This window comes from Misgurnus anguillicaudatus, chromosome 1 (assembly GCF_027580225.2).
Source record: "Misgurnus anguillicaudatus chromosome 1, ASM2758022v2, whole genome shotgun sequence".
In the NCBI taxonomy this organism is placed as follows: domain Eukaryota; kingdom Metazoa; phylum Chordata; class Actinopteri; order Cypriniformes; family Cobitidae; genus Misgurnus; species Misgurnus anguillicaudatus.
This window is the reverse complement of record NC_073337.2, coordinates 1,479,685-1,495,301: the sequence shown is the minus strand read 5'-3', so window position 1 is coordinate 1,495,301 and position 15,617 is coordinate 1,479,685. Positions and strand designations below refer to the sequence as shown.

The window sequence follows — 15,617 nt, the reverse complement described above, 5'->3', positions numbered from 1 at the left end:
ATTCAGTCAGATTTTCTTGTGCATATGTGTATCTTGATTAGAGGATTATCTACAGGATAGCGGTAAACCATTTTAGCCTTCCTCACAGTTGTTGTGTGTTACCAGTGACATGTAACTATGGAAACGGAGGTTGCCAACACACGTGTGAGGACACAGACACAGGGCCCGTGTGTGGATGTCATCAAAAATATGCCCTGCACTCAGACAGCAAGACCTGCATTGGTGAGTCTCTCACAGACACAAACTTTCTGCTCATCTTCAAATGAAGTTCTACAGGAAATGATGTACGTTAATGGGAATAGCCGCACACAAAACTTTAAGTTGTATTTACACAATGAGAGAGAGATAGTGAGAGAGAGAAAGAAAGAGAGGGAAAATGGGGGGGGGTAGTGCTTTGAGTTTTACCAGGGTTATGAGTTCAAGGCTGTTTCAACAAACATACTGTCCTATTTGTCAGAGGGAGTTTTTGTAGGCCTGCCGAATGGTCCGTATCACCACTTCCACACAGAGGATCCCAGAATACTGTTGAGGGAAAGTGCGTTGGGTTTGAGAAAAGAAAACTTTGGCATTGTTAACCCTAGAGCGGGTCTACATTCATACGGCACAACTAAGTTTGATACTTCAGTTTAAATTCCTGTCTAATGGCAAATGTTCAGCCCATGTTACATCTATTAAAGCAGGAGTTGCTGTGGTTAGGTGGATGACAGTGATACTTGACCTGGCATTTAACTGCTAATTTAGTAATTATACAGCTCATTAGTTGTGACACTCAGGAGGTCAAACTGTTTTTCTCCTGACGTTCATTCTCTCTCTTATTTGAGCGCATAAAGGAGCTCTTTGATGAATCGTTGTGTAGGGAAAGGAGGCATTGAAAGATTTTATGAGTGCGAGCATGATGTGTGCGTGTTGGGTTTGGGAAGACGCACTTGATGATGGAATTTTCATCATCGAACGTGTGCAAAACACATCCATCATCCTGGTAATGGTAGACGAGCCAAATGGTCGGCTTATGGTGTTCTGCCATTTTTGCCAAAAGGGAAAACTTTATACGCCATGCGGGTGCGGCTTCATCCAGGGGTAGTACTTCAGAAATGAAGCAGAAAATGGTTTGTCTGTATTTCTTCTTCTTTCTTTTTGAATCCGGAAGATAAATGACCTGCTGCAGGTAAGTTTAGTTTTTATGCTTGTTGTCTTAGGATGAACTTTTCCAGCCTCTGCGGTGTTTGGCTGCAAGGAAGCACTTTTACATGTGTGTGTATGTGTGTGTCTGACGCTTTCCAAAAGAGTTTTAATTTATTTCATTTGGGTCTCATGGGTATTCACCATCACTACAATGAATTTTGAAAGGCATAAATTGTTGAAACCATTATCCTGTTCAAAGTTTTGTCCTGTTATGCGAGTGTGTGTGCTCCAGGTTTAAATAACTTTATGTAATGATAACTGGCTTATTTAAAGTATATATAAGCTAAAAGTCTTCCAGACAGAGTCTAAGCACGATTGTGTTAAGGCTAAGATTTCTTAGGCTGCCAGTCCAGTTATGTCTGAAACAGCACTTTGTTGGCAGGTGAGTTTAGTGGGCACACAAGGGCCTGTGAGGGGTCATCCAGCGTTGGCGTCATAGTTTGAGCATGTTTGCAGACAGGAAACATCTTTATACTCCATGTTAGGCAGTATGACCAATCAGATCCTCACACTCAGGCCAATGACGTTAGAAGTAGTTAGAAGTAGTTCAGGTGCTGGACGTTATGACAATTGTCTTGGGTTTATACTGACAATAAGCATAAATGCAACATAAAGGAGTCATGTGATGTCATACCTTTTGTGGTGTAAAACTGAGTTAATTCAAATTAACATCATTTCAAACATTTTATCACCATCTCTGTTTAAGACATACAATTGCGTCTAATTTACAGTGGCAGGAAAAGTAACCTTTTGGAATTTCATAGTTTTCTAAATAAATTAGTTATAAAATGTGATCTGATCTTCATTTAAGTTATTGACAAACATAATGGGCCTAAAAATAATTAGACACAAAAATTCTGATCTTTCATGTCTCTATTAAGAACAACCAAAAACCTCATAGTGCTTGTGGTAAAAGGATGTGAACCCTTGAGTTATGACCTCAAAAAAGCTCATTGGAGTCAGGTTTTAGCATACCTGGAGTCTGGTTAAGATAATACATTTGGAGGTGTGGACTACAGCTACTTTGACTGATAAAACTTTTAGAGTTTGCTCTGCACAAGAAGAACGCGCTTATGTGAGCCACGCCTCGTCAAAAAGAGCTTTCAGAGGAGCTACCATCAAGAATTGTTGCTTTACATAAAGCTGGAAAGGGTTATTTCAAAGACTTTCACCAGTCTACAGTTAGGCAAACAATCTACAAAATAGAGATACTTTGGGACTATTGCTACTCTACCAAGAGTGGGAGCCCAGTCAAAATCATACCAAGAGTAAAATGAAGACTCATCAATGAGGTAAAGAAACAACCCTGAATGACAGCCAAAGATTTAAAGGCATCATTGGAACGTGCTAACATCTCTGTTCATGAGTCTACAATACCTAAAACACTGAACAAGCAGGGTATCCACGGCAGGACACCACAAAGGAAGCCACTGCCTACTAAAAACCTGAGATTTGCAAAAGAGCACATTGACACTCCACAGTGTTTTGTGGACTGATGAAACTAGATTAAAAAACACACCCAAGTTCCCAAGTATATCCGAAAATTCTTCAGGATAATGTGAGAATGTCTGTAAGTCAGCTGAAACTGTGTAGAAGGTGGGTGATGCAACAGGACAACGACCCAAAACACCAGAACAAGTCAACAACAGAATGGCTTCAGAAAAACAAAATCCGCCTTTTGGAGTTGCCAAGTCAGAGCCCAGACCTCAACTCAATAGAGATGCTGTGGATTTACTTGAAGAGGGCCATAAACACGAGACGTCCAAAGAATATGACAGAGATAAAGCAGTTTTGTCAGAAGGAATGGGCTAAAATTCCTACTCAACGATGTGCAGATCTGATCCACAGCTACAGGAAGCGTCTGCTTGAGGTTATTGCTGCCAAGAGGGGTTAAAACATAGATATGTATAAAGGCTAGATGTCTCGCCCACGCTGCTGGCCAATTGAGTGGAACGTCCGCATTTTGGCGGCCATCTTTACCACAGGCAGCTCGCTCACTCGTAGCATTGTGTTTCAATGGTGCAGGTACTTTTAAATGACCACAATTTGCTTAATTTTCTACCGATTTTCAAACGGTTTGGTTTGTTATAAACGTCAAAGATGTACCTATAACACTGCATACTTATAAAAAAAAATCATGAAACATGTTAAAGCATCCAGAATTATAGCCACGTTAATAACGTTTGTAAGAAACCAAACCGTTTGAAAATTGGTAGAAAGATCACATGAAGATCAGATCACATTTTATGACAAATTTATTCATAAAACCATACAATTCCAAAAGGTTTACATACTTTTCTTGCCACTGTACATACATTTCTTTATATGGATATCTTGGAAAATATGACCTGATAGCTCAACTTGTACATCATTATTATTATAAGCTTATCATTGTGAATCAAGGTAAAGTAAGGAGACAGGACTCTGATTTATGTGCTTACACATAAAGGTACATTAAAAAGGTACATAAACTGTCACTGGGGTGGTACCCTTTTAAAAAGTTCACCTTTGTACCTAAAAGGTAACATACAGAATTAGTACCTCAGAGGTACATACCAGTTCCTACAGTACATATTAGGACCTTTTTAAAGGATACCGTCCCGGTGACAGCTTTTGTACCTTTTTCTGCTAGTGCATTTACGTTTACTGTTAGGCATCTAGCAGAAGCTTTTATCCGAAGAGTGAGTCACTGTATTGTGTGAATCATGTATTGTGTTACACTGACATGTATACACCAATGCACCAAACAGACTACTTCATCTGTCACGGGATCATAAACATAAAGGTGTGTTTTGTTGTACCATACACTGGAAAGACTCGCCTTTCATCTGGCAGCTTAGAGCCTGGAGTGAACCGTCTCCAGCCTTCAACAAACAACCAGTTTTTCTTTTCAGTCTCCACGGAGCGACACCAAACGGCCACAGGGACGAGAAGAGGAGTATAGGGATCAATCCCACCCCATCTTACCCTCCCTTTTTCTCTTTCCCTTCTTTTCTCTCTCTCGACCCTCGCTGTGGTCTTTGTGTTTAGCTGTGCTGTGTGGGTCTGGTCTTTCCCTGTGTTTAGTGCTCCTTTAGGACTCCCCCTTTGCTCCTGTGTGTGGCGTCTGTCATGGGCTCCTCCTTTTCTTTATGCCTCTCTGGTGAAAGTTACTGATTGCCTGTCTTGTCTGCAATTTAAGTGTGATTCTGACTGGAATTAAATGGTTTGTAGGCAAATATACTGGTGAAAGGGTTTAACGCAACTAGGGTGTACCTCTCAATTGCAGCCTGATCAGCGGTAGCGTCCCCACCAATCAGAAAACAACATCCTTTCTGAGCAGCCAATCTGTACACCGGTCCCACCCCCTGCCTGACCTCTCTGAAACGAGCCAGCCAATCAAATATCCTTGACCCGACAACACCGCTTCCACAACAAGCATGAACCAACCCTGTCTGCAACCTTGATTTAAAGAAATTGGCATCCACACTCACCTGTCACTCTTTATTTCATTTAGACGGTATATTTCTCTCTATCTCTCTCTCTCTCTCTCTCTCTCTCACTCTCTCTCTCTCTCTTACTTTTATGCTAGTTGCATGTCGTATTTCTCTCTGCACGCTCTCTCTCTCTCTTTGCCTTTTTACTCGTATTGACTTGTATGTTTGCTTCCTGTTTTCTCACACTAATGCACAATCTGCATGTTTTTTTTTTCAGTGAAAAAATGTCTTTCTCCATCTTCTATTTTGTTCTATTTTTTCTTCTTCATCAGTAAAAACATTATTAGTAACCCCTGTGCTTTTAATGGTTTTATTGTAGTCACGTCAGAGGTAGCAGATTATTGATAACTTTGTTCTTTTCTAATTTATTTAGTTATTTAGTCTAATTTATTTATTTAGTTGTTTGATTTTTTCGTGCTCACTCCACCCTCTGATTAGTGGAGTCCTCTGGTTAGAGTCTTCAAATATAAGCAAGCACACAATTCGTAAACACACAAATAGTACACAGATGTCTCTATTGTCAAACGTGGTGTCCTCCAATGGTGAGATAAGCTTTACAGTGCTGTAGAACAAACACGAAAACTCCAAAGAAAAATTTAAATTCTGACTTTAATACTCACCCTATATTCAAGTTAATAGGAATGTATCTGTAAGATAGCTGAATATTATACATTGAAGTCAATCAATAGGAATTGGAACTAAAAAGGTGCCCGTAAAGGGTTAGTTCACCCCCCCCCAAAAAAAATAAAAATAATTATTTACTCAAAATTATTTTTTGGTGTTGTTTAGAATGAGAGTGGATTGTGACTGCCAGTTCTCAAAAACCCCAAAGTTTTGTAAAATAACTCCATGTGACTTATATTCCAAGAATTATAAAGTCATACAGTCCTGGAGGCATACAGGTTTAGTGAAAAACAAACTAGATACTCCTTTATTGATAAAAGGACACTTGAACTGTGCCTGTTCTCTTCATGCGAGTGTACACAAACAACACAGACAAGTTGTTTATATAGAGGAGGTGGTACTAAAAAGGTTCAAAGGTTCCAAGCAGGTTTCAAGCGAGATGTATTAAAGGTGCATTGTGTAATTTTTAGAAGGATCTCTTGACAGAAATGCAAAATAATATACAAAACTATAATATCAGTGGTGTATAAAGAACTTTTTATAATGAACCGTTATGTTTTTATTACCTTAGAAAGAGACGTTTTTATCTAGAGGGTCCCCTTACATGGAAGTCGCCATTTTGTGCCGCCATGTTTCTACAGAAGCCCTTAACGGACAAACTTTTACTAAGTTGTCTCCGTCAATTTTATGTTTTTCCAGTGGCGGCTACTGTAGCTTCTCTATGAGTTTCAAAAGCGAGGGGTGAGCAGTGGACTGAGCCGTTGGTTAATATTCGCAACCTCACCACTAGATGCTGCTAAGATTTACACACTGCACCTTTAATCTTAAAACGTGTGTAACACTGCGAATCGCTGAGAATCGTCACTACCAGTGTAATAAGTATATCCAGGATTGGCTTATTCTTGTGCCATCAAGCAAACCAAGTGATGTCGTCATTTGCGCTTTATTTTTTGCTTCAGCAGTGAAAAACATCCACATACCGAAAATCACAAACACATTTGCTTGTGTCGCGATGATGCAGCCTAGTCTCACTGTTAATGTGTAGTATTAATACATAACTTTCAAAAACACACGTTTGTACGTTTAAATAGATACTGAAGAACTGTACAATATAAACGTATTTGCAACATTTAATTGTAGCATTATTATGTTTTTACAGCTACAAAACGAAAAACATTTACAAATCTTTCATACCATAAAGATTGCTGTATAATTTCCCTTTAATCATTTTATCGATATGTTAGCACCCTACCCTAAACCCAAACTCTTTTTATACCAAAATTTTTAAAATACGTAATGTATTCTTTTTATATTTTGCAACGTAACGGACAGAAATGTGTAGGAATTGTTTTGTAACAATAGTAACAATATGGCATTTAAAAGATATTTTAAGTCGCTAATTCTGTCCTACCCCTAAACCTACCCAAAACAGTTTATTAAAATCATGTGCTGTTGAAAATAAAAAGCAATGTGAAGATTCTTGAGGCGCAATATTGAAATTCATAAAGAACGCGAGATTTGACTTTAATAGTCACTGATGAGACTAGGATCAAGATTGCTGGATAAAGGGCTGAATTTGGACCTGTTTCGTATGAACTTTAAATGAACTTTAACTTTAAAAAAAAAACACGTCTATGTGATACGTTTCAGTGTGTATTAAAATGTAAGTAGATGTACGTGTGGTACAAAATACACACATATTCTCATGAGACCACATTGGATGAAGTCACAGCAGAGGCGGTGCAACTATAACGATAAGTCTATAATCCCACCCCCTTTGAAGCGTTGCTAAACTGCAGTGGAAAACCAAACTGAGCCAAAGTAAAGATAAAGTGAGTCGAGCCGCGCTGTGTTAAGCCTAGTAGCACAATTATGGCGCTTTTCCAATGCATAGTACCCCACGGGTCAGGTTGTGTCAGCTCACTTTACCACTTTTACAGTACCACTGTAGAGTGGGAGGGATTATAGGCGTGTCGTTATATTTGCGCTGCTTTCTGCTGTGACATCATACAAAAAGTGGGAGCGAGCATCGTTGGAATGCAGTGTTTCCCATGCATTCATTTATTTTTCAGTCTGCCAAAATCAAAATTGACCACCACAAATAGATGTTTGCACATCACGTTTTTCACTACCTCTTTGCAAAAAATGTCGTGCATGCATTCGTGTGCATCGAAGATGTGCCGTCACAAATGTATGGTGTTCATGATTCTCAGCTTTTGGATGTTTTTTACTGCTAAATGGAGTTTGGGAACTAACAACAAAGCACAGATGACAACAAGTTTGATCGAGCCAGTGCACGCACGAAGGTAAAGCTAATCTTGCATGTAGCGATGACGCTAGTAGTGACGATTCTCTCAGACCAATCAGTGATCTACAGTGTTTTCACATCACTTTTTAGTATCAGCATAGCTCACTTGAAACCCCAACCGAGGTGGTACTAAAAAAAGTATTTTTTAAGGTATTAAAAAAGTGGAAAACCCCCCAAAAGTGAGCTGACCCAACCCGTGGGATACTATGCAATGGAAAAGCGTCATTATGTTTGTTTTTTAATAAACTTTTTTTAGTGAATTATATGGTTGCATGAATCACGTGGAGTTTAATGAAGCTTTTGCGTCCCTTTGAAGCTTAATTGTCGGGTTAATCACAATCCATTCCCATTGTAAATAAAACACAAAACGAAGGTTGAGTAAATAATCAAACATGTACATTTAAGGATGAACTAACCCTTTTAACCACAATTAAAGCCTATCATATTCCATTCAAATGTGGCTCATCTAAACATATTGCACCATGTTTGACATCAGTGATGATCAGTCAAGTGTAGGAAACGGTGGTGTTTAATGTTATATACTGTAAACCTTGACACACCAGATTCAATGTATGTATATAAAATTAGACAGCATTTATTACACAATAGTATTGGAGTGTAAGCCTCCGTCCCCTTTAATGTATATGTGGCCTAACATCACATATTAATCATAAGGGTTTAAAAAATACATTAGGGTTCATAAAGGATGACAGAATAAGAATCTTGGCAACTTTATATTTAAATAAGATAATGCCCTTCTTCTGGATTGGCTCCCTGCAGCCTAGGACCCCACCTCCTTCTGCTCTAACACCAATGCTGTACTTGTATCCGCATGCAAAAAGCCATTAACCGTTCTCACTACATAAGCCTGGCCATAGCATCCCCACTCCCTACACTTGTTAAATGGTTTTCTGCATTGTCAAAGCCAGTTGTAATGTGTTCCATAGACAAACAGGCAACCAGCGCTGCCCCAGACTCTGTCATTCATTCACCTCTCCGCATGTCCCACCCTTAAACCTCTGTTATTCTCATGGACCCCACCATGAGACCACACCTTCCTTCATCTTTTCATGTCATCTTCTAATCTCTCCTTTTAACTTTTATTGTGTCACTAAGCGTATCTACTGTCTTTTTGTGTTGAGTCGGATTCCCTTTCATTATCTTCTTCTCTGTCATTCATAATCATGTAGTTTGTCTTTAACATGTATCCAGGGTCCAAACTGGCCATTGCCAAGCACCAAATTAGAGTAAAATTTGCCTTTGATGATTGTTACTAGCCAGTTTTATTTGAAACTGCACGATATTAGTGTTGTAACAACTTCTAGAAGTTCATGTGGTGACACATATATTATCTGAAACATTGGCAACATTAAGCAACCAAACTGAAAGTATGATGAATTTTTACAGAAAGACATACACTGTGTCATTATTTGAACATTAAAAATTGTTAAATGACTCAATTGCGATCAAAGCATTAAAAAAGTAACGTTACAGAATAGAGAATTGTTTATAGTCAGTAAATGTTTAAATCCCAATGCTTTTGGTAGATGTGACAAATAATAATAATAATAATTTTGGACCCTTTGTGTATCCACCCCTTCTACTTTCTTTCCCTGTATCTTTTTTGTCTCTCCTCCACTACTCGTCCTTTCTTTCACTGAGGTAAACGAGTGGCCGTTTCATATGGAAGACAAGAACTACAACGAAAAAACAGCATCATAACCTCAATATCAGCCCCAATACCAATTATGTTAAGCTCCTCCCACCACCCATGTTCGTGATCAAACTGGTCGTCTGTTTTTCTACTTTTCGGGAGATCTTGAGAATTCTTTTATTTAACTATTTGTTCATGTGATTAACACTCTAACAGGGGTGATTTGCGCTTCTTCATGGCTTTATGCCTCTTGGCTTTGGTTCAAACTCAAACGCCAAGATGGTCAGGCATCCCGCGTCCAGGGGCATTAACGTCGATCCTGCGTCCGCGAGCGGGTCGGTTACGGCCCATTACGGGACCGCGCCGGCCCGTTCCGGGCGTGGGTGGGCGTGGCGCCAGGGGCGGGTCAGCCTGTGCGGGCGATGGACATTGGGCTTCTCATTAACATGCTCCTCCCTGTTTGTCCCCTGTTACTTGTGTTTTAGAGAAAGATGAGGCTGCAATTGAGAGCTCTGAATTCAATTCCACGTCAGTAGCTGATGTAGACAAGCGGGTGAAACGTCGTCTACTTATGGGTAACTCTTTTCTTCCTCTTTCTATGTGTTGCCATGGCGCTTGTGCTTCTAGCTCCTCATTAGTCTGTTTGAGTTGCTTTTCTTTCCTTTGCTTTCCTTTGCTCCTCCCCCTAAGGTCACTCGTCCAGATTTTTGTGTCTGACCCCTCCAGAAAATTAGAGAAATGTCCCCTATGACAAGGTTCCTTTTGCATTGTCCTCAAACTTGTCTGCTTCGATTAAAACAACACTTGAAAACTAACAACAACTGACTGCTTCCATCTACTTCTATTTCCAAAGAAACAGCCATGATGGCGGCAAAATGACACTGGATGGCTCCGTATCGGAGCCACGGTAAACTTATGATAATGAATCCTATACCTTTCTCAGTTGCACATTTCAATGCACAAATCCCGCGAGTCTGTGTTAGTGCAGTTAGATGATTATTTGAGCTCTTAAAAAATAAAAGTGCTTCACCATGCATTTGAAGAACCATTTTTCATTTGTATATATAAAAAATTGGTATTAAAAAAGGTTTATTTAGATTATTAAAAGAAATGGTTCTTCTAGAAATGGAACCAAAAATGACATCGCTAGAAACCTTTTAAGCACCTTTATTTTTAAGGGTGAACATTTGTGGGACTGAAAAGATGATTTTATGGAGAAGGAATGACATAAGGGTTGGTCCAGAGCTTTCCACATCACAGGATGCTGTGGTGAGCCACAGCGGAAGATGCCTGACGGCGCTTTTTTTACGCTCTATTAATAGTATGTGTCCTTTAACATTACATTAAACTGTAGTATTTATCATTTACCCACATTTACCCTGTGATTTGTACTCCATAAAAATAAAAAAATATGTTATTATTAATACAAAATTATCCACCTTACACCTTATCTACACCTTATAAATAGATTTATTAGAAACTGGTTATTAATGTCTTTTTTACTATATTGAAATATATATATATATGATTTGTTTTCTTACAATAAGGAGAATCAGCAAGGATTTCATAAATCAAGCATGTACATTTTGTTTTTTGTTCACTGTAAAGCTGTCAATAGAATGAGTTTATATTAGTACTTCAGAGGTATATATCAAAATTGTATATATTATGACCTTTTTAAAGGGTACTGCCCCACTGACGCTTAAGACCATTTTTGACCATTTCTTTCTGAAAGTTTACATTTTTTTTAGGATTGTGAACAGAAATGCAGAATAGTTTTGGTTTCTAGTCCATCTGTTACAGTTAAGAGAGAACAGATCACTCACACAGGCTCAAAACCCAGAAACACATCAGCCATTTGTCCTTAAATTCATGAAACAAAGCCAAGATTTTGTTAGACATGCAGTCTTGTAACTGTTTGCAAAATATCTGGGAGGACAGTCCAGACACCTATTTTTAAAAGATGATGTTACAGAAGTCATCATAATTCTTTAGTCTTTTTGTGTTTGTTGTTCTTGTGACTAATAATCTAATTTTGGATTAGGCGGTGCAAACACTCCAAAAACAAACGGTGCTAAATAGCAGCAAAAGTGGTTCACTGGCTCCTAATCACAGGGGAACCATTTTAAGTGCCATATAGCACCTAGTAGCACATGTGTAGAACTATATTGTGCTATATAGACCTAGGGATGGGACGGTATGAAAATTTCATATCATGATTATTGTGACCAAAGTTATCACGGTTATCACTATTATGATTTTGTTAAAATGAGATAGGAATGTTCAAAAAGCACTGATACACACACTGAAAACATATGAACAAGTTTTATTTTTGAAAATCACAATTTAATATTTCATGTCCCTGAAATTATTTCTGTGGTAAAAAATGTATAAATCTGTCTAATAGGTTAACTGTGAATGAATACAATTATCCCTTAAATGCTTTCTTGTGCAAAAAACTATGTTGCATGTGTGCGTCTGCGTCAAACTGATTCTGGCTGGACAGGATTTACCGCGAGTTTTCAAAATCACGGTAATCAAACACGGTTGTAATAATTTAATTTAAACGATTATACTAACTGTCAGGATATCGTGGTAAATCGTGAAACTGGTAATCGTCCCATCCCTTATAGAACCATATATGGTGCTATATCACCCCCAGATGGTTCTTCATAGGTGCTTTATGGGTGCTGTATGGCGCTGGAATGGTTCCCATGTGATTACGAGCTTTTGGTGCTATTTAGCACTAATTTGTTGTGGAGTAAATAAGTGTGAAAAACAGTTCTGTTGTGAAGGCCAGCTTCATTCAAAATATCCCAATGAGTCAACACAAATCAAACCATAATATGTCTGGTCAAAAGATCCGTTCATACATTTCTTACTATAGATTCATTTTTACATTAAGTGCACGCAAGAACCTGCACATTTCTCTCTTCACATCTCCTTTTCTCACCTTCCTTTCTCTCTTCGATAATCTTTTAGTGTCTGACTGTGACATCACTTTTTCCTCCCTGTAGTACAACACTGCATTGAGGGAAAACCAAACATCAAATTTCCTAAATCACTTCCACACCTCTCAAAGTCTGCACAGCCCTGTCGATTTACTTTCCTATTTACTTGTTTTTTATTTCCCAAAATCTCATTAAAAACAGGTGTGCCAGCTCTGGAAGACACATTAAGGATGGACCCAAACTGTTCTTTACTTTGTATAATCTGTATAATTTCTATGAAATCAAGGGTGAAGTCTCATAATCTAATCTAAGAAGATTTTAATCATTGATATTACTTTAATTTCAATCTTAGATATCAAGGTTATATTTTCAAAGAATGTTCTTTACATTATGTACACTCCCCCAAAAAAGGTACAAAAGTTGTCACTGGGGTGGAACCATTTTTTGTACAGATATGTACCTTTGAGGTACCAATATGCACCTTTTAGGTACCACCCCAACTTTTGTACCTTCTTGTACAGTGGTGGCTGGTGACTTCTTTTCCATGTGGTTCACATGACGCAACGAACATATATTTTGACATAACGAGCTACACACGTCACTCCGTACACATATTTTGATTTCGCGCCCCTCAGAAGAGAAGTCACCGGCCGCCACTGTTCTCATACCTTTTTTTTGAGTGTTGATGATTTTATGTAGAAAATAGTAAATCACAAATAAATGACTTTAGCTGAGTTTTCACAAATATACAGTGGGGTCTTAAAGTCTGACCTTTCATTCAAAAGTATTAATGTAGTAATAGTCACAAATTTGCTTATTTTTATATTCATTGTACACCATAGCATTTTTTTCTTTTTTTCAAAATCCTTAATTTCCAAGACTTTTGTACCCAACAGTAAAAGCAAAGATATTTAGCTTTAAGTCATCCTACTGTATATACAGTGTACACTCTAAAAAAATGATTTAGAGACAGCATTGTGTCAAAAAGGGACAAACCCATCCTTTGTGTTAATTAACCCACAACATGGTTATATTTGACCCAACAATGGGGTAAAACATCTCGGCATAGGTTAAATTAAAACTCAAAGGACTGGGTTCATCCCAACGCTACACTCTCAGAAAAAAGTTACAAAAGTTGTCAGTGGGAAGGTACCTTTTAAGAAGGTCCTAAATGTACCCTTTAGTTAAAGATATGTACATTTGAGGTACCTGTATGCACCTTTTAGGTATAAAAGTGTACTTTTTAAAAAGGTACTCTCCCAGGGACAACTTTTATACCCTCTTGTACCTTGAAAATAACATGTAAATTTAAGGTGTAATGCATTTATAATTGTTGACTTGTATGCACACTGGATTACACTATGAACTGTTTGTAGAAATGTTGAAGAGTTTTAAGAGTTCGACAAGTAACATGTGATGTCATCACCGCAATACTCGCTAACATTTTTATTTTCCCCCTCATAGTCCAAGTTTCATGATGCACAAATGGGCCAGTTATGACAGATTCACACTGCAAGCTCGCTTTTGCATTTGGGTGTTTGTGCAAGTGCGTCTGTTCTATTACACGGGAGCCACAGGAGAACGCTAGATTTGACACTCCGCGTTCTTTCTGTCGCAGCCGAGGCCAACAGCACCAGGATGTGACCCATCCTGACAAATTAAACTGGAAACTTGGTGTCAGAAAGAAAGCTCCCGTTGTACCCGGGCGTGATGGGAAACCCAGCGACGGGGAGAGGAAAGCGAGAATAAAGGGGGAGAGAGATGCATCGAACGAGAGAGAATACAAAGAAGTGTTCTTAAAGGTGGTCACTTAGCAGCGGGAGGGAATTTAAGGAATTTGATCTAAATAAACTGCCATGTGTCGGGCACATGTGGACGGGACTGCCGGTTTCTGATGCATTGACCTCCAGAGCGTGATCCAAATAAACGTCACACACACACACCTCTGGGCAGCTGTCTCTCTGCAACCGACCTTTCGAAATGGCGTGCAGCGGACAGCCCGGTCTTGTAAATGGAATGTGAAAGCTGTTGAGGGCACTGAATCCGTCTATCTGTGGACGGCCTGTGTGGTTTTCTTCAGGAGAAGGGTTTCTTTTCAGTAGCGGGGTGAAAGCTGGCCGTTCGGTCAGAATCTCTCCAGCCTGTGTGTATCTACAGTACGGGCTTCTAGTTTTTTCTGGCTCTTTGCCAACACGAGCCGGCTTAGTCGAACACGATGCCTGAGGAGTCTGTGAAAATACACAACCATCAATCAGAAGGTGCTGCTATAGCCACGCCCATTCAGAGTTCACCACACCCCCTTGAGAAGGATGGTTGTGCAGGTATTGGATAGAGAGCCACTTAACAGTCAGCTTAATCGAACTATGTGCATGGCCGTGTCCTTGGGCAAAGACGGTCCAGCTGTGCAACTAAATAGCCCATAGGCTGAAGAGTCTTAGCATTAGACTCTAATAACAGGGTCTTTGACATGCTTAATAAATCATTAACAGAAATCCCCCTCACCCAACCCGCAAAAACTGTCCTGTTGCGGATGGAGATCTTCCACTTTTGCTCTTTTGTTTCCCAAACCAAATTGCCAGTGGGTTTTTATGTTGGACCGACTGAACCTTTCCGAAAAGCACATGGTGGCTCAAAGCAAAGAATCCCATAACCGTTCCCAAACGGAAAGAACCGCCATTTTGGCTCGGATGATCATATACTATATGGGTCATTTTTTAAACATTGAATCTGTGATGACATCACTTTTAAACATAAACTGGTATAGGAGCTGTTACCCAACTATCATCATAAAAAACTTATATACGTACTTATATGCACAGTAATAAATCTCAATGGTTCAAATTCGTATTTCTACAACAGTGCATCTTGAAACTTTTACTTTCAGTCAACAAACTTTCGACTAACCGACTCATCCTCTAGTTTTTATTCTCCAGGGTTTTCCTCAGTTTGTTCTCAGGAAAAATCTCTTCTTTTTGTTTATCCTTTTTATTGTGTTTGACAGAAGGGCCGCAGGATGTTGTGCCCAAATTATAACGTGTCTTTTTTAAATCCAGCTTTTTTTTAGCCCTGTCATGAACCTTGTCATCTCTTAAGTTTAACTACTGAACTACTAGTTTAGTATCAAATATGTAAACATAATCATATTGGGATTGTTATGAAATGGCAACTACACCCATTGGGCTTCATTATTTACCTTTCCAAATATGAAGCTCTTAAAACACTCACATCCTTACGAAGTTCAACATAGTTAAAGTTGAAGTGTGTAAATGTATGTGCAACTAGTGATTTGTGCAAATAATGATAGGTTTCCCAATTACTCTGGTTTTCCATTGGTCAGAAAATTGATAGTCCCAGCCATTGGTTGAGCCAATGTGTTTGACAAGTCAAAGTATTGAAAATGACCAAGGCTTGCTTACTAATGT

At 38.9% G+C, this 15,617-nt stretch overlaps 1 protein-coding gene across 2 annotated transcripts in view; it reads left to right on the top strand.

Moving 5' to 3' along the window:
* scube1 (signal peptide, CUB domain, EGF-like 1) overlaps positions 1–15,617 on the top strand; it is a 101,456-nt gene that overhangs the window by 52,010 nt on the left and 33,829 nt on the right. The window contains exons 6-7 of one of the 2 annotated variants that reach the window (XM_055190661.2): positions 106–222; positions 9,730–9,819. In XM_055190661.2, coding sequence (XP_055046636.2) covers positions 106–222; positions 9,730–9,819 — 207 coding nt within the window. The remainder of the gene's footprint in view (positions 1–105; positions 223–9,729; positions 9,820–15,617) is intronic. The other variant, XM_055190662.2, reaches the window with a different exon arrangement.